The following is a 25,096-nucleotide window of genomic DNA, read 5'->3' as shown; positions in this document are numbered from 1 at the left end:
TGCTTTCGGCCCATCCTCACATCATATCCAATTTCTGTTCTTTCTGTACCTATAACCAGTGTGTTTTCCCCAACTCTGCATTCATCATTCCATTTTTTTTCTCCAGAAATAGAATAGCTACAATCCTGAAACAGATAATAGTATCTAGAAGTAAGGATATTGGGATTGTATCAGGCAAAATGTTTGCAATGGCCGTTAAGATAACCTCAATATTCCATCATAGAAGGCTAGTACAATTATGGATAGTTATGTAATGGAATGTTATATAGTTACTACAAATGATGAGAAGACTCTACACATGTTGATAATAGGAAAAATATTAGGTGAAAAAAAAGTCGGTGCCAAAAAGTATATGGTACATTTTAAAAACATTTTGAAAGGTATGTTTGAAATATTCTATACTAGAATAGCTTTAAAGTGAGTAGGAACAGAGAAGGGGAAGTTAGGAAAAAGAAGACTGGCTAAATAGTACAGTTGAATATATCCATAGAATTTTAAACACGGATATGTCTAATGATTGTTTTTAAGTTGTTAACATAAGCACAATTTAAGCTCATTTCCTCTTCTCAAATTTCCATTAGTCTGCCAATCACACACACACATACACACACACACGGACTCACACACATGAAATATGTGAAATGGATGTATTCTTAAGATATGCTAACTGGTTGCCTGGAGGAAACTGGAACCAAGGATAGGAGACGTTTTTAATAGAATACTTTTTTATATAGTTGACTTTTTTTGCTTTGGCCTATTACCAATTTTTACCAACTCTTTTAACTTCAATATAATACAAGGTTCTTGAACAGTTCACATTCACCTGCTTGCCATTTATTAGGCAAACAATGCCCCCTCCACCTGCAGTGTTCTTCCCTGCAGACACTCAAATGTTTAATGATCCCTCACCTTGGGACTCCATTTAAATAGGAGACCCTCCCCACTATTTCAAATCAACATACCCGTATAATTATGCAGTCCTTATCTTCCTACCATATCTGTTTCTTAACAGCACTTATTGCCATCTGAATTAAATTCCGTATTTGTTTATTTTCTGTATGTGCCTGGTCACTGAAACAATGGTATTTTGCTGGTTTGTTCCGTCCTAGCCACCAGAATAATGTTTACCACAAACCTAGACTCAATATGTGCTGTTGCAACACAGGCTAAGGGCGTCAACAATACACGCCTATTAAACATTTTGTCCTTTGAAGGGTAAAAATTTTATTTTCGAGGGACTTCTTACTGCACATTTTCAAAGAGAGTCACATAAGAAAACAAAAATGTTATCCTCCCCTCATCCTAGAAATAAATAAGAAGGACATAAATTTTTTTTTTTTTTTAAATCATGACACTTGGAGGTTTAGCACCAGCATCCAAAATGAACAAAAACGGAAAAAAAAGCATTTACTATATATTTCAGATTTCTTTGGTTGGGGTTCTCCCCATGCAGTATTAATATTTCTTGTTTCAATATATATATTACCAAAACAGTAAAAACCAGGAAAAAAAATATAAACCTAGCGGTTGCTGAAACTGGGGAGGCTGCTCTCTTGTCTTCTGTGCAGGAATTCCCAGGTTCTCAGCTTGCTGGAAAAATTTGTTGACATTTTCTTTTTGTAGTTGTTTCGTAAAAGAATAACCGTAAACATTCCAATGTCCAAATCTTGGTTTGTCTTCCACTTTATTGCTTGAATGTTTCTTTGGTGTTGGTAAGGTTGTGGCCTGCTTTTTGCTTTATTTCTGAATGGTCACTAATTCTTTAGGTCACCTGGGAAAAGTTAAAATCAAACTTATAAAGAGTGACAAAGTAATAATGAGTTAAAGAATAAAAAGGCAGAAATTATCTGCTTTTCATATAATTAGAAAAAGAGTACTTCAAATGCTCTAAATACAAACATATCTTGTATAGATCTGTAAGCAGTATGTTAATTAAATGGAAACTCTCACTTTTTAATAAAGTATTTTTATAAACCAGAAGTCAGTACATAGTAGCAAAAACTGTATAAATGAAAATTACCATTACTAATGAACAATACTCAAAATCATTTTAGTGGCTGCACCCTATCTCCTAATATGAATATACCACAATTAGTTAGCTACTTACCAAATGTCAGACAGACTAAATTGTAAAAATATTTTTTCCTAATATTTAAAATTATTTCCTTAGAAATACCTAGAAATAATGTTACTCCATAAAAGGTTATGATCATTTTTATGATTAATATGCTACTCTAAATCAGTTAATTCCAAGTTTGAATAGGGAACTTATTTCTGTGACAGACTGTCCATGCTACCCAAGATAAAACAGAATATTGCCCTCATAGCAAATGCCTACCTAATTAAAGGCTGACTAAAATCCCCCATCATTGGATATAAAAGCAGATGGCCTTAAGACACAAGCACTTATAATAATCCCAAAACTTCATTTATGAAATGTTAACAATTTTTGAAAAACAGCATCAACACTGAGTTTACAACCTCTCTCTTAACTAAAAGCTAATGGAAAGGGTGATAACTAAGAAGTATAAGAACTAAAGTCTCAGTTAAAAGGGTTATAGGAAAAAAAAAAGCCCACAACTTATAATTGAGTTGATCTTTCTAGCTGTAATTCTTTCTATGTAAATAAAATGTCCAAGACCTTTAAAAGACAGAAAAAAGTAGAAAATGACAAGAAAATAACAAGCTATCCTTTTATGAGAGGTTATTCTTTACCATACCCTACTGTAAACACTTTCTGTTATTTCACTTAATAATCCTTGCAACAACCCTAGTAAATATAATTAGTATCCTAATTCTTACCAGTAGCAGACAGTACAGTACTGAGACAGAGGATAAACTGCACAAGATCACCCAGCAAATGAGAGGTGCAGTAGAGCCTGCATTGGATAGAAAAACCTTGGCTCTTATACATTATGCTGCACTGCCTCAAAATAAATAAAGTTGATTATCAAAGGAAAAGTGAAGGAAAAAAAAACCCTTTAGTTTATTCTACTGTTTCTGATTACTTAACAGGTTCTGAAACTGTTTCTGATTACTAAAACCAGGCCTTTGTTAGGAACTTTTAGCATCAGTTTTCCTAAGTGGTACTAGCAGTTAAAAAACTGCCTGTCTAGAAAAAAGAAGTAGAGTATCACCAACTCTGTCTGAATGCTTATACCCTCACCAAAGCTTATCAAAATGAGGTCAATCTCAGAAATATTTAACCACCAAATCACTCTCTCCACAGAATCCCAACAGAGACAAAGCGTTGGCACAGATGAACTGCAGAACTAGTTTAGACTAATTTGTACTCTTGTTGAGAAACCAGTAATACTAAACAGAAAATACCAACTCAAGACTGGGCTGCCCCAGCTCTTACCCTGCCGATGGTGAAGGTGCCTGGGGAGCCTGGTGTTACTCAGCACTGCTCTGCTCGGTGGGTGGAGCAGGGTTCTCAGTTGGTGCTTCACCTGCCTTGGCCTAAAATGCAAAACAAAGCCATAAATCAGATAAAGTCACATGACAGTGGAAAGTTCAAGACTGAAAGTTCTTCAAAGTTTGAATTTTCCTGTGAAGGAAAATTAGCATGCAAAAAATTACTCTTATGTATGAGTCAAAAATTAGTACCATATTCAGTCCCTGGCATTTCTACCAAAACAAAACAAAACCAAAACCCCACAAAAACAAAAAACAAAACAAAATTAGTACCATAGAAGAACAGCTTACAAACGGCAAACTAAATACCACTACTCTCCATGAAGTCTGTGACATACAACTGCTTTCAACTCATGCTTAGGGGCAGCTTCCTCTCGATAAATACCTCTCTTATTTGAAGAGCCCTAAATGTCTGAGCTCTGAATCCCCATTAGTATGGGTCATTCTTTCAGAGAATGTTCACTTGATTCAAATATTTGGTCTGTGTTATGTGCAAGGCACACCCTATATATAAGGATCTTGAGCAAAATGTTTTTGTATTTGTTAAGTTGCAGGTTAGCATGTGATAAAACCACTCTTAGAATGCTAGTTTGACATGATTAAAGACAATCCACCCTGACTGGCTGGACTGACCTCTTTGCCATCTTGTGAAGGAGCGTTAGGAAGACGCGGGCGACGCCGGTAATTGTAGGGACGCCGGTATCCACGGCGAACTGACGGCTGGTTTGGACCACTGGAGGCTTGCTGATTTTCTTTATCTTCAGCCTCTCCAACTGCTGGGGCAGGTCGTGGGCGAGGAGGTCCCCTGCTGGAGGGAACACAGAACAAAAGAGAACAAGTGCCAATAGAACAAAATAGAACAAGTGCCAATGGGACAGGGCTTCTCCAGAAAATAAGGTTTTATTTATTTTTAAAAATTAAAAAGTCAAGTGTTCAGAGCCAGGCGTAGTGGCTCGCCCCTGTAATCCCAGTACTCTGGGAGGTTGAGGCAAGGTTAGGAGTTTGAGACCAGCCTGGCCAACATGGTGAAACCCTATCTCTGCTAAAAATATAAAAATTAGCCAGGTGTGGTGGCACGTGCCTATAATCCCAGCTACTTGGGAGGCTGAGGCAAGAGAATTGCTTGAATCCATGAGGCAGAGGTTGCAGCAACCAGAGACTGTGGCACTGCACTGGAGCCTGGGTGACAGACGGAGACTCCATCTCAAAAAAAAAAAAGTCAAGTGATCAGTACTTATTGCTAGAATTATTCACAGGCCAATGCAGCAAAAGGAATAGAGGTTTCATGAAAAAAAAAAAAAAAAACACACTTAGTTTTCCATCATTTTCCCCTTTCATTTGAATACATATTTGCAGTGCACATACACATACTGAACACATACTCTGTTCCTATCAGACCCTTTGATAAGCACTAAGAATAGGAAAATTAAAAAAGAGAGTAGTCGTCTAGCATCTGCCTTCCATGAACAGAATTTAGTAGAGACTAAGGGAATGAAACATGAGAAGAAACATTATTATGTGTCAGAGTCTGTGCTAGTCGGTTTTCAAATTAAATATTTAATTTGAATGGTAATTCTGTGGATGAGATTTATAACGAGAAAACCAAGAAGTTTAGACGATAAAATGTATGGTTGAGCTGCATAAAAGTGCTGCTTTTATAGGTTAAAAAAGGTCAACTATGACTTTCCAAGATCACATAGCCAGGGACTGATGAAGCTGAACCTCACACATGCTACTGCATCCTTTTTGTTCCAATAAGACATTTCTATGCCATCTCTTTTATTTGAAAGTCCTTAGTACTTAATCATTCCTGATTATGCCTAAAACTGGAGGGAACCTTGTGAAGAAAAAGGATACAATCCTTTTACAATTATATTGGTAGAATCCTTTCCCAGTATAATATACTTTTTCTCCCTTTAATAAACCCATATTGACACATTTCAAGGTAGCATAAACACCATTCAGGAAGGAAGTTGTAGTTTTTCCACTTAACACAAAGGGTAAGATAAAAGAATGGGCAGGCTTATAGTATAAAAGGCTTCAAAGGGATCTTAGGGAGGGAGTCTAGCCTAACTCAGTCTTCAAAAGGAATAAAGCACAAATACAATAACCCAGCATTCACTAATATTAGCCTCAATGGTGGTAATAATATCTAATACATATTGAGGCCTTTATCAGGTACCACACTAATTATCTTAGTTGCATTAGTACCTCTAATCCCCAACTACAGAATATCTCTGTTTTCAGACAGGGTCTCACTCTCTTGTGCAGGCTGCAATGCAGTCCAAGAACATACTTCTAACGAACTGTAGAGCAGGAAGATAAATTCAGGTGATCTGATCATACTCTGATTTAACCCCTCTACTGGACTGCCTCAAGGATTAATATTCAGTATTCCAAACACCCTCTGACACTCAATTCTTCCTCCATTTGCAGCATTACCACGGAATTGCCCACCAATAATTTATCTGATTTATTTTGATAAAAATTAAGTACAAATTTACATCATATTACAGTTCCAGAATACAAAATGATGCTTTGGCGCAGAGATAACTAAAAAATCTAGTATTAAGTAGGGGGGAAATGTCACACCACCACCTGAAAACTCTGGCATGCAGTCAAAGCATTCACATCTTCTAGATATATAATGGATCCATTAAAACAGAACCACACGGTCCTCATTCTACCACTGTGCACACAAGTCCTTTAATGGGCAATTAGTGGAAAATGCGACATACCTGCGGTACCTTGGGCGGTAAGTTGGATTTCGATGAACCGGTCCCTGAAGTTGTGCTCCCTCTGGGACTCCATCCTTTATCTCTCCAATCTCACCAGCCTGGAGAGGCCATGAGAGCTGACAGTGAGGGTCACAGCACAGGGGATAAGACACAGCGCATACAGCCATGTTCAGAACATTTTTTAGAAGTAAAAAATAAAATGCTTCACTACAAAGCGAGGCACTCTCAGCGGTAACACAAACTATTTATGAGTAAATCTTTGTGAACGACTGAAAAGGAAGACAAACCTAGTCTGACTAGAACAGTCATTTGCTTAATCCCAGAGCACCTCACTTTATTTTTGTGCATCAATTTAATATTTTGAAATCGGATACATCTCATTCATCTCTTTACATAAAATACTCTTTTATTTTTCTTTACAACAAAGTTACTTTAAGCCAGTGGAATAAAATTAACTTATTGTACTACTTCCAGGGGGAAGAAAGAACAACTTAAAAAACAAACAAAAACCCACCAATAATGCCTGCAATTCTTTACCATACAAGCCATAGCTTAACTTTATTTTCTTATCTCAAAACATCCCTTCTGCCTCCTAGGAGCCAAATACTGTCCTTCATATTTTGTCAAGAAAAGAGAAATAGTCAGAAGACAGTTTCCACATTCTCACTAGCAAATCTACCAAGCTCCCTGTATTTATATTAGGATATTCTTGTCTCCCATTACCCTGGATACGTGATCCAAGCTCATATTTGAAACCAACAGCCTCTCTATTCTCATCAAGTAGATACAGCATGTTAACTCTATCCTTCACTATATATTTTTGCCTTTTCTATCATTTCCATCCAAGTATATATACCCAGTGAAACAGCACCCATACTTTTCAATTTCTTAAAAGTTTGAAACAAGCACAAAGTTACAGAAAAGTTACATGTAATTCTCAAATCCCATTCGAGTTTCACCATTTGTCCCAATGATGCCCTTTATAGCAAAAACACCATTTAGAATTATGCACTGAAGTAAGTTATATCTTTTTGTTTGGAGCAATTATTTATTTATTTATTTGAGATGGAGTCTTGCTCTGTCGCCAGGCTGGAGTGCAGTGGCGTGATCTTAGCTCACTGCAACCTCGGCCTCCCTGGTTCAAGTGATTCTCCTGCCTCAGCCTCCCAAGTAGCTGGGACTACAGGTGTGTGTCACCACGCCCGGCTAATGTTTTGTATTTTTAGTACAGATGGGGTTTCAACATGTCCGGCAGGATGATCTCAATCTCTTGACCTCGTGATCCACCCGGCTCGGCCTTTCAAAGTGCTGGGATTAGAGGCATGAGCCAACACGTTGGTTTTCATGACCTTGATCCTTTTTTGAAGATTACAAACCAGTTATTTTGTAAAATATCCCTCAACTTAGGTTATTTGGTGTTCACTAGTGATTAGATTTTGTTTTTGCATCCCCAGCAAAAGTGACACCGTATTCTCCTCACTGCATCCTGTAAGGTGGCATATAGTTCCAATTTGTGCCATTACTGACAACGTTCACTTTGATAAGTGGTTAAGGTGGTTATCTGCCACCAGGGTCCTCCTCTGTAAGTTGACTCTTTCCTTCTTTGTAATTAATGAGTCCTTTGTGAGGAAGTACTTACAAAGTATGTAAATATACTATTCCTTATCATATTTTTCAATATATTGATTTATTTATTTATATTTTTATGGAATCATGGTTTTCTATTTTATTCAATGAGTTGTAATCTGTTACTATCATTACTGGCCAACGGGAACCCCTTCAAGCTGGCTCATATCCTTTTGACATGTTTCCAACATTCTTTGAGTACTTCTTCCCTTTCTGGCACAACATGATGTTCCAGGCTCATATTGTACTTTCTCTGTCCCAGCTCTGAAATCAGCCATTTCTCCAAAGGGAATTCTTTTTGTTTGAGAATGTTATTTAAAAACAAAAAATTGGGGGACAGGTATGCTCAATGCTGTTACTAAGGTATCACTGCTTTCAGGAACTTTCAGTAGACAGAACTATGGAACACATATACACACAATGTTACATATATATGTGTGTCTATGTATATGCATGTGCGTGTATGGCAAACACACATGCCTACCTTGATCTGCCCATCTAATGGCTTTATAAGCTGTTGGTGAGATAAGGGGTAAGGGAGAGACGGGCAACTCTGCATTGTAAAAAGCAAATCAAATCACGCAAAAATCTTGCTCTGATCTCGTATCTTCTTCCAGCTACTACCCCATTTCTTTACAGACATACATACTAAAGAAAAACCAAACACCATGACCACCACTACAGAAACCTCAATGGGGGATATGTCTCCTCTTCCCACCCTTTGCTGTTTCTTAAAGTTCATTCTATTTAAACTTTTGTCTTCACTAAACCACTAACCTCCAAGTTACCAAATCTAATAATCAATTCTCAGCTTAATCTCCTCTACTTATCAACAAGCATTTAACACATTTCATTCTTGAAATACGTTCTCCTTGGCTGCTCCTTCTCATTGTCCTTTGCTAGACAATGCTCATCTTCCTAATCTTTAATTGTTGGTGTGTCCCAGAACTTGATCCTGGAATCCTATTTCCACCTACACTCACCTTATAGTTAATCTCATCCTGCCCCTATGGCTTTAAATATCCTGTTTTATAACTCCAAATCGGCCATGCGCGGTGACTCACGCCTGTAATCCCAGCATTTTGGGAGGCTGAGGCGGGTGGATCACAAAGTCAGGAGATTGAAACCATCCAGGCTAACACAGTGAAACCCCATCTCTACTAAAAATACAAAAAAAAAAAAATTAGCCAGGTGTGGTGGCGGGCGCCTGTAGACCCAGCTACTCGGGAGGCTGAGGCAGGAGAATGGCGTGAACCTGGGAGGCGGAGCTTGCAGTGAGCTGAGATCACGCCACTGCACTCCAGCCTGGGCGACAGAGCGAGACTCCATCTCAAAAAAATACATAAATAAATAAAAATAAATTTAAAAAAACCCTCCAAATCATTATTTACAATCCCATTTCTCCCCTTCAGACTCCCATTCACGCTCTTCCTGGGACCTGATGGACTTGATCCCTTGCTCCATTTAGGTCTCTTCTCAACTACAACTTAATGAACTCCTAAAAATGCTGTCAACCACTGTATCTAAGGCTACACCTTCCATCCTCCAGCCACTTCCTACCTCTTCCCTCTACTTTATTTTTTCTGCCTACTTAACACCTCCACTTGTAGGTGAATTTAATAAGAGAAAAAGACCTCCAAAGAATTTTCACCTTTCCCTCCAAACCCAATCTTCTTCAATATTCCCATATTTGTTTAAATCAAAACTACAGCGGTATTATTTACTCCTCATACAATACATTGCCATTCCTCACACTCCTCATTCAATCCATCATGAAATGACGACACCTCTATATGCTTAAAACATCTTCCAAATCTAACCATTTAGTGAGACCTTGCACTGACAGCTTCTCTAAAACAACCCATGTTCATCTCTCTACTGAGAAGATTATAGCAGCTGTTCTCCCTCCTTTTAACTCTTGCCTTCTGTGGTCTAGTCCCAACAAAACAGTCCAATAATCTCTTAAGTGTTTCTTTACTGTTGAGATCCCTTTACTGGCTTATTATCACATTTACAGTAGGTCAAGTCTTCACAGTGGTCTACCAGCATGACTGACCTCCCCTGAGATCTCACCTCATACCCTCCCCCGCTTCACTCACATCATCCCCATCACATGAGCCTCTCTTTAGTTTCCTAAGTAAGCTCGGCCATTTCTTCCTCAGAAACTGTGAGTCACAAAAAAAGACTGACAGAAACAGCAATTAAGGTGTATAAAGGATGAGAGTCTGGCAGAAAGACTGGGTGACATGAACAAAATGAATTAAAATTAAGTTCTACCACTTCTTGTCCATGTAAAATAAAAGTTGCTGATTTTTAGAAATAATCAAATTCCTTCATTTGTGACAACAACAAAAAATATGGAAACCACTGTTTCCCTCAGGCTATAGAGAGAACTAAAGAACCGATTCCAAATATCTGTCACTTGGTAGATGCCACAATGTTGCTCCCTTCCCTCCATCATATAATTATTTTCTCAAAGACAACAAGTACCTAGTAGCTCAGTGAACGATTCTACTTAATTTTCAAATCTATAGAACTATTTTCTTTAAAAATGGAAGTCATTCAGTCACTAATAAATTATGCTACATTATGTCCTTGCATAAGGCAAATACCACAGGCCTAAATATTCCTATTTTTTCTATTATGCCCAATAAATTTCATAGCGTTGTAATAGAAAATGTTGGCAAAGACTTTTCTATTTGATCTCAGTAATTTTACCATCCTAGAGATCCATCTATATATTTTTAAGACATCACACTGACAACTTTGAAGTAGCTTAGTTATATGGATGAGAGCTTTAGGAATTTTCTTTTGATGATCTTGACTGGCTCAATCAGAGTGCTTAGGGAACTAGTAGATATTATACAGATTATTAAAAAATACTGTTTAAAGGATCAAGACAACTTTTACTTCTGACATGGAATAGGTAGGAAAGTCAGTCATTCAGTCAACAACTAAATGCAGTTAGGTTACGGGAATAAGTGTACATGTTCAAAAGAAGCTTTCGATTAGCTTCTGCACATCATGTTTTACATGGCACTAAGGAATGACTTTGTTCTGAAACTTCAATTCCTAAGGTGAAATACATTTTATTTCAAAAGATACGAAAAAGAATCACCATGCTTTCAGCAAACGTGATATATGTTGTATATGCCAAACACTAAGCAGGAGTATTTCAGGAAAGCACTATTAAGACACTAAAAACAAGTGCATATTACAACATATTACAATCTCACTGACTTTTCCTGTCCTTGTTTCCTAGAAGCCCAGAGCGTTGCCCTAAAGCTACTATGTCTCATGTACCCAATCTCTCCATATATGTAAGTCTACTTGTTATTTTTAGCACATTTGTCAGGGGCAGCTGTTGAAGAGTAGAAGGAAAAAAACAAGAAAGAACACAGTCATGCATGATGGGACAGGAGAAGGGTAGCAAAGAACAGACTGAACATAATGTTCAGTCAAAACATCTAGTGGGGGGGAAAGAAAGAAACCCCAAGGACACTAAGGAGAAAAAAGTTGTGGCTTAGTGATAACAAAAATGATGACCTAGCCCTAGTTTTCCAAGCTCCCCAGGAACTGCAAAGTTGATGTAAGGTTTATGAAGCACAAAACAAACTCACAACAGCTGTACTAATATTTTGCAGTAAAAAAGCAGAATCAATAATCAACAACCTCCGTTGTGGTAGGTTGCCTTTAAAAATCAGCAGTATCTCATTTAAATCTAATACTTTATAAACGTTATTTATGCTGGAGGCATCTTTTGCTAAATCCTTTATATTTAACCATCACAACCCTATGGTGCAGGCATTTAATGCCCCCATTTAATGGATGAACTTAATCTAAAACTTGGTTTACTCAAAACCTCACCGGGATTCAAAAATTAAGCCTGACTTCAGAGTCCAAGCTCTTACACACTCCACCTGTCTTGTTACCTTAATTATTTTTTCATCCTTCTATCAACTAGAAACTTTAGCTACGGGGGTTCCCTATTACAGGCATGGAACACGTGGTTTTGCTTTTAGAAATGTTACCGGAATGACTGCTTTGAAAAAGCAGACTGAAGGCCTTGCCTCAAGCTTTTGTAGCATCAGGAAGGCATAAGCAAGGTTTCTGGCAGCTGGTGTTGGAGGAGGAGGAGGAAGAGGAGGCAGAGAAGGACGGAAGGGTGAGGATTGCTGAAGAGAAGTCTCAGTTGCAATTTTACCTGTATTCTGTTGGGATGGGGTAAGACCCGTGAGCGACGGTCAAAGGTCTGTCCCACGTGGTAAGGCGGGAACCGCCGCTGCCGGTACTGAGGGCGATACTGGGGGCGGCGCAGCTGATTCCGGGCCCCAGAGAACTGCCTATCAGTGGCAGGGGGGTCAAATCCTTCACTGCTGCCGCTCCCTTCCTCCTCCTCCTCCCCAGCGTACTAGCGAAGCAAAGAAACAGAGATTCAGAAGAAGTTTTAGCAAGGAAAGAACCAAAGAACACCATTTAGGATGAGTATCACCAAAAGAAAATCTCCCCAAAGCAATAATCCTTTCCATTATACAGAAAAAATGCATTTAACCCAGATTATCATGTGATTTCCTGGGATAAACTACATTAAGATTAGAGTAGATCTGTGCAGATAAAATACCAAGAAGCAGAAAAGCAAGAGCAATCAATCTACAATCAATTTAATATTCATCTAATTAGAACTGGTATCAGCTAACCAACCACCCGAAGAGTATCTGCAAAGCTTAAAACATTTAGCTCCATCAAATGCGTGTCTCCTAGGATTTACCATCCACTGAGGCAATGTCAGGGAAAAGCCAAAAAAGAATACATTTTATGATGTTACCAACATATTTGACCCAAGTGGTATTCTTCCTACAACAGTCTGTAAAGTGTGGATGGGATCTCTGAAAACTTCCAGGGGTCAGCGAGGTCAAACTATTGCCATAATATTACTAAGATGCTATTTGCCTTTCCCAGGCATTCTCTCAGAAGTATATGGTCTCCCAAAGGCTACAATGACATGTGGTCTCTCAGCAGACTGAATGCAGAAACGGATGTGAGAATCCAGCTATCTTCTATTAAACCATACATCAGAGATCTGCAAAAGTATAAAGCAATACCACTCTTTTCAATTTAAATAGTATTTTCCATAAATACTGTTATTTTCATGAACATATAGTTACTTTAAATCAATTAATACTTTAAATTTTACTTTCTAATATAATATTAATATAAATACACATTGACAAAAAGCTCTAGGATCCTCAATAACATGTAAGCATATAAACAAATCCCAAATCCAAGAAGTTTGAGAACCACCAACCTATGGCATGACTCCCTTTATATGTTTAAGAGTAAAGCTTAACCATACTCTGATGGTAATAAGCCCTAATACTGGAGGTTTCTAAATACAGAACTTATTAACAAAGGAAATTACTGATTCATTTTATATTTTTCCTCTAAATTATATCATATATTACCATTTTACATTTTAAAAAACCAAACATCCTACAAAGGCTATGTGATTTCATATCTGACTTTATGCAATTGTCTTTAATGGGAAGTAACTAGATTTTAAAATGAATAAATAAAAAAAGCAAAATAATGACCCATTACTTTTTTCACAGGTGTATTTAAGCTTTGGACCCTTCCAGAACAAGTCCACATGTGCAACCAAACTCCCCCTCCAAAAAAGCCTCAACTAGTCTAACTTCAAAAAAAATCAAGCCTTTCTACTCTTCATAAAACCTCTACCAAAGATGAGATTCACAATTATGTAAATGTTTATTTGCACAGAAAATGCTTACCAAAATATTAAGTGTGAGACAACATAAACTGTTTTTCTTCTTAGGCTTATCTTTCTCTTTTGCATTTCACACAATCAAATCTTTAAGAGTTTTACAAAGCATAATAATGGCACCAGCACTGCTGAACATGCTCTTTTGAGAGATACTGAACAAGTTGTTGGGACTTAGACATTACGACAAAAAAGCTCATTTATGTCTACACTTAAAGAGTTTTAATGATTTTGTTCCTTAAGCGTTTTAACAATTTTGTTTCTAAATATCCTTTATATGCATAACTTTAGAATTTTCAGGTTTTGGAGGGGAAGTCTTTAAGAAAAATTTTTCACTGAATGTTTTTCTACCACTTTTACTTTTGAATTAACCTAGGAGTCAAAATAATCACAGTTAGAGCTCTGTGACTCTGATGAACTTGAAAGAGAACATGTAGGAAATGCTACAGCAGCTCTTTCCTAGCTACCCCCTCATAGCTTATTAAAAATCAAATAAGATAAGCAAAAACAAAGAAATAAGTGAGAAGTCCTAAGGAATCTGACAGAATTAATTTGGGCAGGATGTGACGATGGCAGAATAAAGAGGAAAAGCAGTTAGGTAAACAGAAAGATGTAAATCTATCAAAACATAAAGAAAGGTCATTCTCAATCTGCAGATATTGAATTCTGTTGAGTTTCTCTTTGGATGAGATAGGTAGTCACAATCTTGTGCTGACAAACATTCAGAGTTTTCTTCCATGTGCCAGTACCTGGTTCTAATTCTAGAAACACCAAGAACTGATTCAAATCTAGTAAGTTCCTCGTGACCACAAATATACTGGGTCCATTTTGGGTGCCTTGAGAATACTCCTATAAACTGAGCCTCCCAAGAAAGCTCCAGCCAGATTTGCTTACAAACTCTTTCCCCTGCATTGAAACCAATCTCAAGAACTAAAAATCCACAGAATCACTTATTGCTTCTTTCCTTTGAAATAATGGAAAAATGCTATGCTAAATAAAACAGTCTCTTAACCAAGGCAAATTAGTTAATAGTTCCATGGCCTGCACTTTTATTGCCTATTCACAAGTTATTTCCCATTCTTTCACCAATGAAATTTTTGTTTTCTTAGAGGTCAACAGTGTCGGCACCAAGGAATGAACAACAAGGTTAAGTCAATGATGGAAATTGCATTCCCCTTTGCCAGTGAATGTGTGACTAGGTTCTGGCCAGAAAAAAAGAGCCAAATGAAGAGAAACCTTGTTAAAACCTCAGCACTGTCTCCCTTAAGTCTTCCTGTTCTAAGATAATTAAATGTCTATTACTTGTAGCCAAATATATCCTAACTGATACGACTTCTGAATGGCAAGTTTCTAATGAGACCAGTAGCTCTTTAAAAATTCTGAGCACTAAAATTTCCCCTTTAGAGTACCGTGTATACTGCTCCAGTGATGGGTGCACCAAAATCTCAGAAATCACCACTAAAGAACTTATTCATGTAACTAATCACCACCGGTTTCCCAAAAACCTATGGAAATAAATAATAAACATTTTAAAAAATAAGATAAAAATTTCCTCTAAAGAAAAAATAAAAATCACTTTAATCATTTGTCTCCAGGAGAAGACAAGGCATTTATCTGCTCCAAGTACACACACTTAATTCCATGCATGAAGAATTTCTCAATCACTGGTAAGTAACAGAAGCAACGTACATTCCGGGGAGGGCCACGGCGTCTTCCATAGTAGCCACGTCTGTAACGGCGCCGATCAGCAGCGTAACGACTCCCTTCCACAGGAACTCCATCCGGGCCAGTCACATTGGCAGCTTCTGCACCCTGAGAAGAAAATAAAAAGATGGCCTCAAAATTAAAAAGAACATAAACTAACTCACAAAACAGCCTTGGACTGCAAGAGTGTAAGACTGGCAGAACATACTAAGAATTCCCACTGTTGATTTTAAAAAACAGATCTAGGTTTTAAACAAAGTGAGCAAGGTACTTCACAACCTGATTTAAACATGTATGGCTTGTGTGCTCCCACAACCTGAGCTTTGCTTTCTTGTCTAGTTATGCCAATCGCAAAAGCAAAGTGTAACCTCTTTAAAGAACATAAACTAGCAAATATACAACTGTCCAAGTAGAAGTAATGCTAGACCAGGAAGACTATTCCTCAGTGGGAAATATCTGAGATACTGTTACTTTCCTAGAATGTGTTGAAACCTATGTTAGTCTAGGAGGTACCAAGAGAATCCCTATTCATGGGCTCGTGTGATTCTCTGTCTAGCACAAAGGTAATGAGTGAAACTTCTCCCATTTTGGCAGCAACAAGAAGAAAGGGTCTTTGAGGAATAACATTCTCCACACATGTAGTCCTTCTTTACACTTTCCTTCTTTAGACTATCCTTGAAACAGATTTAGAATTCTTATTCTCATATGGACAAATGGATAATGTTTCCAAAATGTAAAAAAAAATGTAGACCAAGAAGATTTCAGAGAACGTATTTCACATCCTACGTCAATTTGTAAAACCCCGAGTTCTGAAAACATACAGAAGAAAATTCAACCCAAAACAATTTTTAAAAAATTGGACGGGCTATCAGAGATCCTCAGACCGGCATGTGCCGGAAATCTAAAAGACTTACAAGACACCCTGGAGCTCACACTGGTAAAGATAATCACTTAAATTTCTGCATCAAATGAAATCAAGTGTTTTCTTTCAAAACACAATGGTTTGAGAGCCATTAGGAACATGAACTATGGAATGGTCTATGTGTATGTGGGAGGAACACATACAGGGAGTTAACCTGTCATTCATTCAGTTAATTTCTAATTCAGCTGCCATGACTACCTGCCATGGCAGTTGGGCTATATGTAGTTTTAGCGTGTTTTTAATCTAACTCAACGTTGTTTTACTAATATCTATAACAGACTAAACACAAAGCATAAAGGATACTACTGACATGGAATTAAATATATAACAGTATTAAAAACTTCTGTAGCTAGTCTTCAGGATAATCCCTCAACTTCTTGGATTCAATTCACCTGAACAAAGCTATTTTAGGGTCTATCAGGATACCTTCAGCTTCCCAAAATCCAAACCAAACAGAAAACAAAATGATTAATATTCAATTTCAATTTCCTTTTATTGAGATTAAAATATACTTTACCATGTATTATTTGTAGGTAGAAGTGCTTACAAGTCAGCCTGAAAACTTTACTTTGATAAAAGAAATCTTCTGCCCCAAAGCAGTTTTTTGTTTTTTCTTTTCTTTTTGTTTTTGAAATAGAATCTTGCTCTGTCATCCAGGCTGGAGTGCAATGTCTCAGAGGTACAAACTCCACCTCCTTGGTTCAAGCGATTCTCCTGCCTCAGCCTCTTAAGTAGCCAGAATTACAGGCGTGCGACCACACTCAGATATTTTTATAATTTTAGTAGAGACGGGTTTCACCACGTTGGCCAGGCTGGTCTCGAACTCCTGACCCCAGGAGATCCACTCGCCTCGGCATCCCAAAGTGCTGGAATTACAGGTGTGGGCCACCGCGTCCAGCTGCAAAGCAGTTGTAATAATAAGATAGCTAAATTTTAAACTGCATTTCAAAATACATACCTTTGGTACAAAAATAAAAGTTATTTTTAAATTGAGAAATCAGCTTTTCTTTCCAAAATCAGAGTTGATCATTTATTAAATAAGAATTACAGTATCTTTATTGCAGAATGTTTATAATGACAATGTCAAAAATATTTCTGCTGGCTGGGGGCGGTGGCTCACACCTGTAATCCCAATACTTTGGGAGGCCAACACAGGTACATCACCTAAGGTCAGGAGTTTCAAGACCAGCCTGGTCAACATGGCGAAACCCAGTCTCTACTAAAAATACAAAAATTAGCCGGGTGTGGCGGTGGGTGCCTGTAATCCCAGCTACTTGAACCTGGATGGCGGAAGCTGCAGTGAACCAAGATCGCGCCAATGCACTCCAGCCTGGGCAACAGAGGGAGACTCCATCTAAAAAAAAAAAAGATTCTGTATAAAAGTCACTTCCTGCTATTGTACAAAAATTCCAAAGTCATGTCAATTAATAAGGGGCTGACAGAAAATTTACTGTGCAACAAAACTATGTGCCAGCCCTTTTGATACCCAACCACAATTTCCTCTCACCTTCTCTCCTTCAACCACATCAAACTCCACAGTTTCTCCATCTCCTACACTGCGCAGATATTTCCGTGGGTTATTCTTCTTGATGGCAGTCTGGAAAGAGAACAGAAAATTTTATTCGAAGTAAAGAGAACAGAAAATTTTATTCAAAGTATATTTCAATATTGGCCAGAGATTTCATTGCTTTCAAGTACACTAGAGTGAACCTGAAGAAACTGTTGATCAATTATTATTTTTCCATCATTCTCCCACTAACTTGGAGCTCTAAAACAACAACAACAAAAACACTATAAAACTATATTCCACACTACTTTCTTGATTTGTGCTACTCATCTTGACAGGTAGATTAAACAGAACATGTTTTTCCTATAATTGCAGTATGTGCAGTGACTACACACTACTGTCACAGGCTGATCACCTGATCATATCAGCTGTATTAATTACCTCAAACCAAAGATGAAGCTGTAGCTCCATCAGCAAGGGTAAAAAAATGCTTTTGTGAGATCTTACATATACACACAAACACATATTTTAGGCATAGAGGTTCCTGTAGACAACAGAAACTACCAACTTCAATAGGGATTTTTAAAATGCGAGCTAGGCTTGAGGGGGAAAGGAGGCAGTGATAAAGAAAAAAAATTAAAATGCCAAGGGGATAAATATTTCTGACAGAGTAAACAAAATTGTCTCAAGAATCAGAATGTATTAGCAATAACCTGGCCTCCCCCCTCCTCCCTCCCATTTTGCAGATGAGTTAACATAAGGCTAACAGTTAAAGTGATTTATCTGAAGTCACAAATGCAACAGCCCCAGGGATGATGGGGGAAGTGGAGGAGAGGGAATTCACAACCCTGTACTCTACCTATATGATACTTATTCAACATTTCCCCCATCACACAATTCATATGTCAACAAATCCTATGTTTCCTGATAATACATTAAAAGGTTAGTGAAGATGCTATTCTTCATTAAACATCTACATCTAAACATCTCCTTATGAATAGGTACTGCTCTTTCTTTTTCAATCAATGAAGGCAGAAAATAATTCCTGCAATGCATTTCCATTTCTTTGGCTGGTATCTCTAAACAGTTAAAGGGGCTTGAGTTTCTATGGAACTAGGTCAACCTCATTTTACAAAGCGATTAAGCATGTGTAATCCAGCCCATCCCCTAACTCTGAGTAGGAGGAAAAAGAAATAGTGAGCCAATAGAGCAGAGACCTCACCCATAGAGGAAAAAAGGCAGTTCAGGACAGGATATATGCGCACGCAGCATGAACATTCAGCCATTCCAAAAACAGCCCCTCCCTGCCGGCTCTCTCCCTTTTTCCTGTTAAACTGGGCAGGCCTCAACACACTGAGGTGACTCACCACACAACCTCACCGGGGCTGGAATCGGGTCATATACTCACAGGCTAATAAAGCCAGCCACCAATACAGCAACTTCTGAGGACCTTTACCTCTAGCAGTCTTCAGCATTCTTACCCCAAAAGGTCTATTAACCTCAAACCTCCAAGTATTATAAACAACTCTATTATGACCCTAAAAGTCACTATATCTGAACAAAATAAATCTACTCAAATTATCTAGGTACAACTGAGATATATCCAGTCAAGTAGAAATATAAACAATAGAAACCATAGCTAGATACCACTCTCTCCAACTCCGACTGCCACTCCAATACACACACAAACCTAAACAGAAGGAAACAAAAACACAGAAAATCAGATGTATTCTGGATTTCTGCATTGCAAGAGAACAGACTGGCATTAGTACCTGCTGTATCTTCCTTATTGTTATACTCTGAGAACGCATATTTCAGACAATTCACTGAAAACTAAATAAACAAAAAGAACACTAAGGATAGTATTCCTTCTCTTAGCCTATTTTATAAAGGAAGTCTAGGACATATTAATAACAAAATAAATAACATCCTAGGCTATCAAAGCAAAGAAAAACTGAGGCACCAACAGCACAGTAGCTCCGTATCTTACCCATTGCCTCTGTTTCCTGCAAATCTAAGGGAATTTGCATCTTTTGACCTGGATATGTCCTAACATGCCTCATTTAACAAGAGTGAGGGCTACCCTGGAAACTGGAAGTTTTCTCATCTTACTATCTGCTTCTCTGTGCTATTTACTTCAATTGAGAGCTGCTCTGACAGAGGAGCTTTAACCAACACCTACCCAGGCAGAAGCCAGATTGGCTCCAGGCAAACACTAAGGAGGAACCACATCAGGAGAACAGGATGCTAATATGGAAACAGACTTTTTTTTTTTGCCTAAGGACTCAAAGCCTTTAAAAATTAGAAAGTGGTCTAACCAAATATTGCTTTATAAAACTACAAAAATAAAACTATTTGAAAACAGTTAATATGACGGGACAGAAGAACTTACTTGCCAATCTTAAAATGTGGAACCGAGCTCTTGTTGCAAAATAAATCACAGAAAGAGTTTAGATTAAAATAATAATCCATAGGACTTACTTTTGGGAAAGGGATGACAGAAGATTACATACCCCCTCCTCACACAGCAAATGTAATATTTATAATCCCTCTTACCTGATGTACAAATACATCTTCTTTGGTGTCATTTCTGTTGAAAGACAAAAAGCTCACAATTAAAGGTAGTAAGTATGTGGAAAAACTTAAAAGAACCTATGTGTTATGAATTTAAATCCCAAGTCCTCAAAACACAACACATATTTTCACTTATTTTCTACACTCAATTCAGACACCTAAAATCAATCCTTGTTAAACATTTCTAACTCCACAAGCCACCCACCTTCTTCCTCCACATTGTCACAGTGCTTAGATCCAAGCTCACAGACTCAACATACAGAAACATCCCCTTCCTCTGTCTCTTTCTGAATCACATGGTGTGTAATCAGAGCCTTAGACTTTCCTCCCAGCAAAAGCAAAGCACGACAGTTAAAAGGACAGGGCACAGCTGTGAACTAGGCTCTCCTTACACTGAAACTTAAAACAGCCCCCCACCCCCACCCCACCAAAGGAGACAAGAAATTGGAGGAACTTTAAGAAAAGGTGGGAAAGCAAAGAAAATGTCGATATCATGTAAAAACCTCAGAATACTCCCAACATCCTACAGTTGTGTTCTCATTCTTGTATGGTTAAAAGCGGCCACAGTTTACAGTTTCTACATAGGACTGGACCAGAAGTGGGTTAAAGATCCAGCTCAATTACTCACTAGTTGGGTGACCTTAGGAAAGCAGCTTAACCAGTCTAAGACTCCATTTCTCCATCTGTGAAATTATGGATATTGTCTCATTTATCCTAAGGCCCTTCCCATTTCTGATTTTGTCCCCTCCTCCTTTTTTTCCTTAAAGACTAGACTTTACAAAATAAGTTATTTATTAGTGTCCTGGAAATGTATTTTAAGTAATATTTAACAACCAGTAGCTTAGAAATAAGAATATTTACAGTGCTTAGAAACCTAAAAAATTTATATAAGCCATTAATGAAGTATGATAAGGGATTTATAACTGTTAGTGCCACAATATAATTTAAAACATGCAAATATACACACACACATACCGATTTATAAATCCATATCCATTTCTGACGTTGAACCATTTGACAGTGCCAAGGACTTTGGTGGCTAAAATAGGATTAAGCAGATAAATTAGTATCTGACCTACAAAGAGATAAAGCTCATATCACTAAGATCTTGATAACATTAGACAAAGCCTAAACATACCTAAAGAAACCATTAAAAGCTTAATTCCAAAATACATTAGAAAAAGAAAATGGAGCAAGCCAAGATATTCTAAGGAAACACTTTTCAGAAGACTAAACCTTTCTTCCTTATTCAACTTTTCAGGAAAGTCACAAGATAAGCAGTGATTATGTCTATACAATTCTGTAATCATTAAAATTGAGAAACACTGAAGGAAAAAAAAATGTTCAAGAAGAATCTTACAAGTTTTAAGCCAGACAAATGTTGTAAGTTCAAAAGAGGGGCTACAATAAAACAGTGAAAGACCTTAACATATCACTTTCATACCTCGAAATATTAGGCAAACTTTAATGAGAAACAAGGTGGCTCTTTGTTAACAGGCACTCTAGAAAGACGTAAAGCAACTTGTCCAGTTGCCAAATGGGAGCCCATCAGAGGAGTCAAGAATAATAATAGAACTGCTGCTGTCTCAATCCAGTTCGGTACTTACCACCCTGAGACATGATATAACAGGTCTTTTCAAACCACATGATGAATTTGGGTTTGTTTCTTTGTTTACCTTGCTCTCTACGGTTGTGCGAATCAAACTTAAGCATTTTCCATAAAATCCCCCTCTTTACTGTGATCACTGACTGTCTCTACCTCATGAGCAGGACCACTTCTCTACAATGCCTGGTTTTAGCAGAATTAAGAGAAGGAATCTAAACAAAATAAAACTTCAAGTAACTTGTATTTTGTAGGTTTATATTTATCTCAACTATTTCAAATATGATCTTTGGAATCAATTGTGAATGACAAATTCAGTACTTCTAGGAAATGTCCCTCTCTAAATTCAGGAAGTGCGAAAAGCAATTATCGAGACTTAATGAAATAGGAAACCTGATAACAGATTACCATAAAGACAAAATAAAGAAAAAAGACTCAGTAGAGAATGAAAGTAATTATTAACATTAATCCATGCTGTCTCTTCATAAAATACAAAGTTTATAATTTCCAAGGATAAACAGTAAGGCTTCACTTTTAAATTCAAAACTAAAATAGTAATTAGGACTTGCTCTGTTGTAGGCAGGGTTAGTTCTGAATTTTGCTAGACTGATATACTTGGGAAAATACTTTAGCTCTCTTTTTGGGGGGGAAAGAAAAAGAAGAAGAAAAACAAAAAACATGTCTTTGTATCTCCAAAGTTATGCAGTCTACATTGATCAGGCATTCTCCAGCTTTAATTCCAAAGATCTCTCATCTCTCCAAAGGAGAGATCAAACTCAGGCAATCTTAGGCTTGAGGCCACTCTAACTGGAGCAGCAAGGCAAAGGAGAAAAAAAACAGTTGATGTTTTAGATGCAAATGTACACAGAAGAGGCCCGTTTTTGATACATGCATATGCATTTAAGTCAGGCAATATTCCAAATAATATGCTTTTAGTGCCTTTTTTTATTTGCCCCAAAAATTAATTACCTGTGAAAATATAAAGAGTGGAACTGTTTTTTAATATCTAGCATTGTTGATGGAATAATCTTGATTAAAAAGGCAAAAAACTAACAATAAAGGGAAAAGATGATAAATAATTCTCAGGTCTAGCCTCAATCCAGGCTGAAGGTTATTTTTACTCTCCAATGTAGTTTAAAAAAAAGTTTTGTAATTCCACAAATACTTCTCCAAGGACTTCATATGATCAAATTCATTCCCACTTCTTGCTTTAAACCATAAACCCACTACATATATACTAAGGGGAAGGGTTGGGGAGGAAGACCATAGATTTCCATAATACTTATCAGAAGGAAAATTTTTTTGCACTCGTGAAAACAATTTTGCCTGGTCTATGTGCCCATAAACTCAAGGCCCATTTGCAAATACTAGAACATATCCATTTTAGTCAGCACTGTGCCTAGCACATCTTAGGCTTCCATGTGTTTGCTTGGCAAAGGAAAGGGGATGGCAGGACACACTAGGCAGAGACAAACAGTGTTGCGGTGTCATGTAGAAAGGGCTGTCCTTCATTTTTAGAGAGATGCAGTAAGGGTGAAAGATAAGTCATCAGACTCATCAACCTTCATTTATCTGCTTCCTTTATCTTTAAAGATAGTAGTATCTGCTTTCCCAATCTCAGAAGAGCACAGGATTAAGTGAAAAACCGCAAAAGCTTTCTACAAAAATAAGGTATCATTAAGAATGTTATCTTAACAGTGCTTTGGAGAACACAAGGTTGTCTCTCTCAGACATCTGGCAGAAAGTGTTCCAATAAATATTTGCTAGAAACGACAACACAATGTACTACTGACTAGATTTAAGCAACTTTTAGTCCAGCAAAATGAGGCCTATTTTGTTTCTTAACCTACACAGGTTACAAGTGGCATATTGTTTGGTAGGGACTTAGTAAAAGCCCTGGGAAAAAAAGAGAAAAATAGTCCTCTCAAGGTGGGGAATATTGAAAGGTGTTACACTTTTCTCACACTGTTCCCTCAACTTTCTTCCCAAAGGGGAAGCAGGGCTCAGAGAGATCAGACAAACATGCCCCACCCCAAATAGTGAAAATGTCTCCGAAGCATCCTACACCATCTGTTAACGTTCCTGTGTTCCTGTTGAAAAGAGTGAACGATATGGACACACACCCTTTAGGGAGGTTATTCACCACCCACCTGCTTTGCAAGCGTTTAAGAACTCACACAGGGCGTTACTTAAGAACAGAACGCTTAAGTTACGTGACTAAACCAACAACCATCACAGAAACCCTTTCCATCCACTGCCTGCCCCCTCCCCCCAAATCTGAACATTTCATCTTCCTGTTTCCCTTCCTAGGTTACAAGTGCCAAAGTAACAATGTTTTGAACTAACGTCATACTCCTACTTCCGACGAAGTTTTTTCAGCTGCTACACCACGTGCGTTCCCACAGTCCGGGAAGAGGGAAGCGTGTAGCCATTGGTGGACACTGAATGGCTGTTTGCAGCAGTGGGCACAGAGAGGGGGAGGAGGACGTGGGACTAAGATCCAAGTTTCCCGGAGACGATTGCAACACCTCTTTGCTGGCATGTGGCCGACAGGAGCATGGCGTCTTTCCCATGCCCATGTGGGAAGGGCGTCAGGGACAGACACCCGACCCTTTCTGGCAAGAAGCTTTTCTATCTTTCCCTCCCCGTTTCCTCCTAGCGCCTTCCTCTTCCCCAAAGGAAATGCTCTCCTTTCCCAGATCCCAAGCAAGGACCCCAAAGTGCCAGGCCCACGTGTCCGTCCTTCCCCTACGTCCACATCCATCTCTACCCAAGGTCCCCTCTCCCAGACCGCCTCTCCTTTCCTCTACCAAACGCAGGCATTTTCCACCCCCGCAATCCGCGACAGTGTCCGTCTGGTAGACAGAAGTTAAGACCTAAACTTTCTGGCTCGGAACCAGAAGGTAGGTGCACGCGGTGGCGAGGAGCGCAGGGCGCAGCGCGCTCACCTGGGAGCGCCGGCAAGAGAGGCGGCCAGCGGCGGCCGTAACTGGGGACCCGGAGACCCCCGGGGACCCCGTGCTGTCAGCGTCTCCAGCCCAGGTGGGAGGTGTAGCGCGAGCTGCCCACACGTGCTCCGCGGCCGGCCGGGCCCGCCCCACTACTGCATCCCCTGCCCTCCCCGGCCTGACTCACCGAGAACTTTTTTCTCCGCGTCTTCGCTGCCGGCGGCGGTGGCTAAAGAGGCGGCGGCCGCGGTACCCGTGGCTACGGGGGCCGCGTCCCC

At 38.5% G+C, this 25,096-nt stretch overlaps 1 protein-coding gene across 1 annotated transcript; it reads right to left on the bottom strand.

Annotated features, from left to right (window-relative positions):
• Positions 1-1,199: 1,199 nt before the first annotated feature.
• YBX3 (Y box binding protein 3) lies at positions 1,200-25,096 on the bottom strand (the record flags this gene model as incomplete). Its single annotated transcript, XM_011955480.1, has 10 exons — positions 1,200-1,771; positions 3,362-3,462; positions 4,051-4,225; positions 6,156-6,253; positions 11,986-12,192; positions 15,250-15,372; positions 17,694-17,783; positions 20,250-20,283; positions 21,243-21,306; positions 25,006-25,096. Coding segments are annotated over 9 exons (948 nt in total), but the record flags the coding sequence as incomplete, so codon positions are not given.

Source organism: Colobus angolensis, unplaced genomic scaffold, assembly GCF_000951035.1.
Source record: "Colobus angolensis palliatus isolate OR3802 unplaced genomic scaffold, Cang.pa_1.0 Scaffold11, whole genome shotgun sequence".
NCBI classification, from domain to species: domain Eukaryota; kingdom Metazoa; phylum Chordata; class Mammalia; order Primates; family Cercopithecidae; genus Colobus; species Colobus angolensis.
Note: the sequence above shows the minus strand (reverse complement) of the source record. Positions and strands in the feature narration are given on the sequence as shown.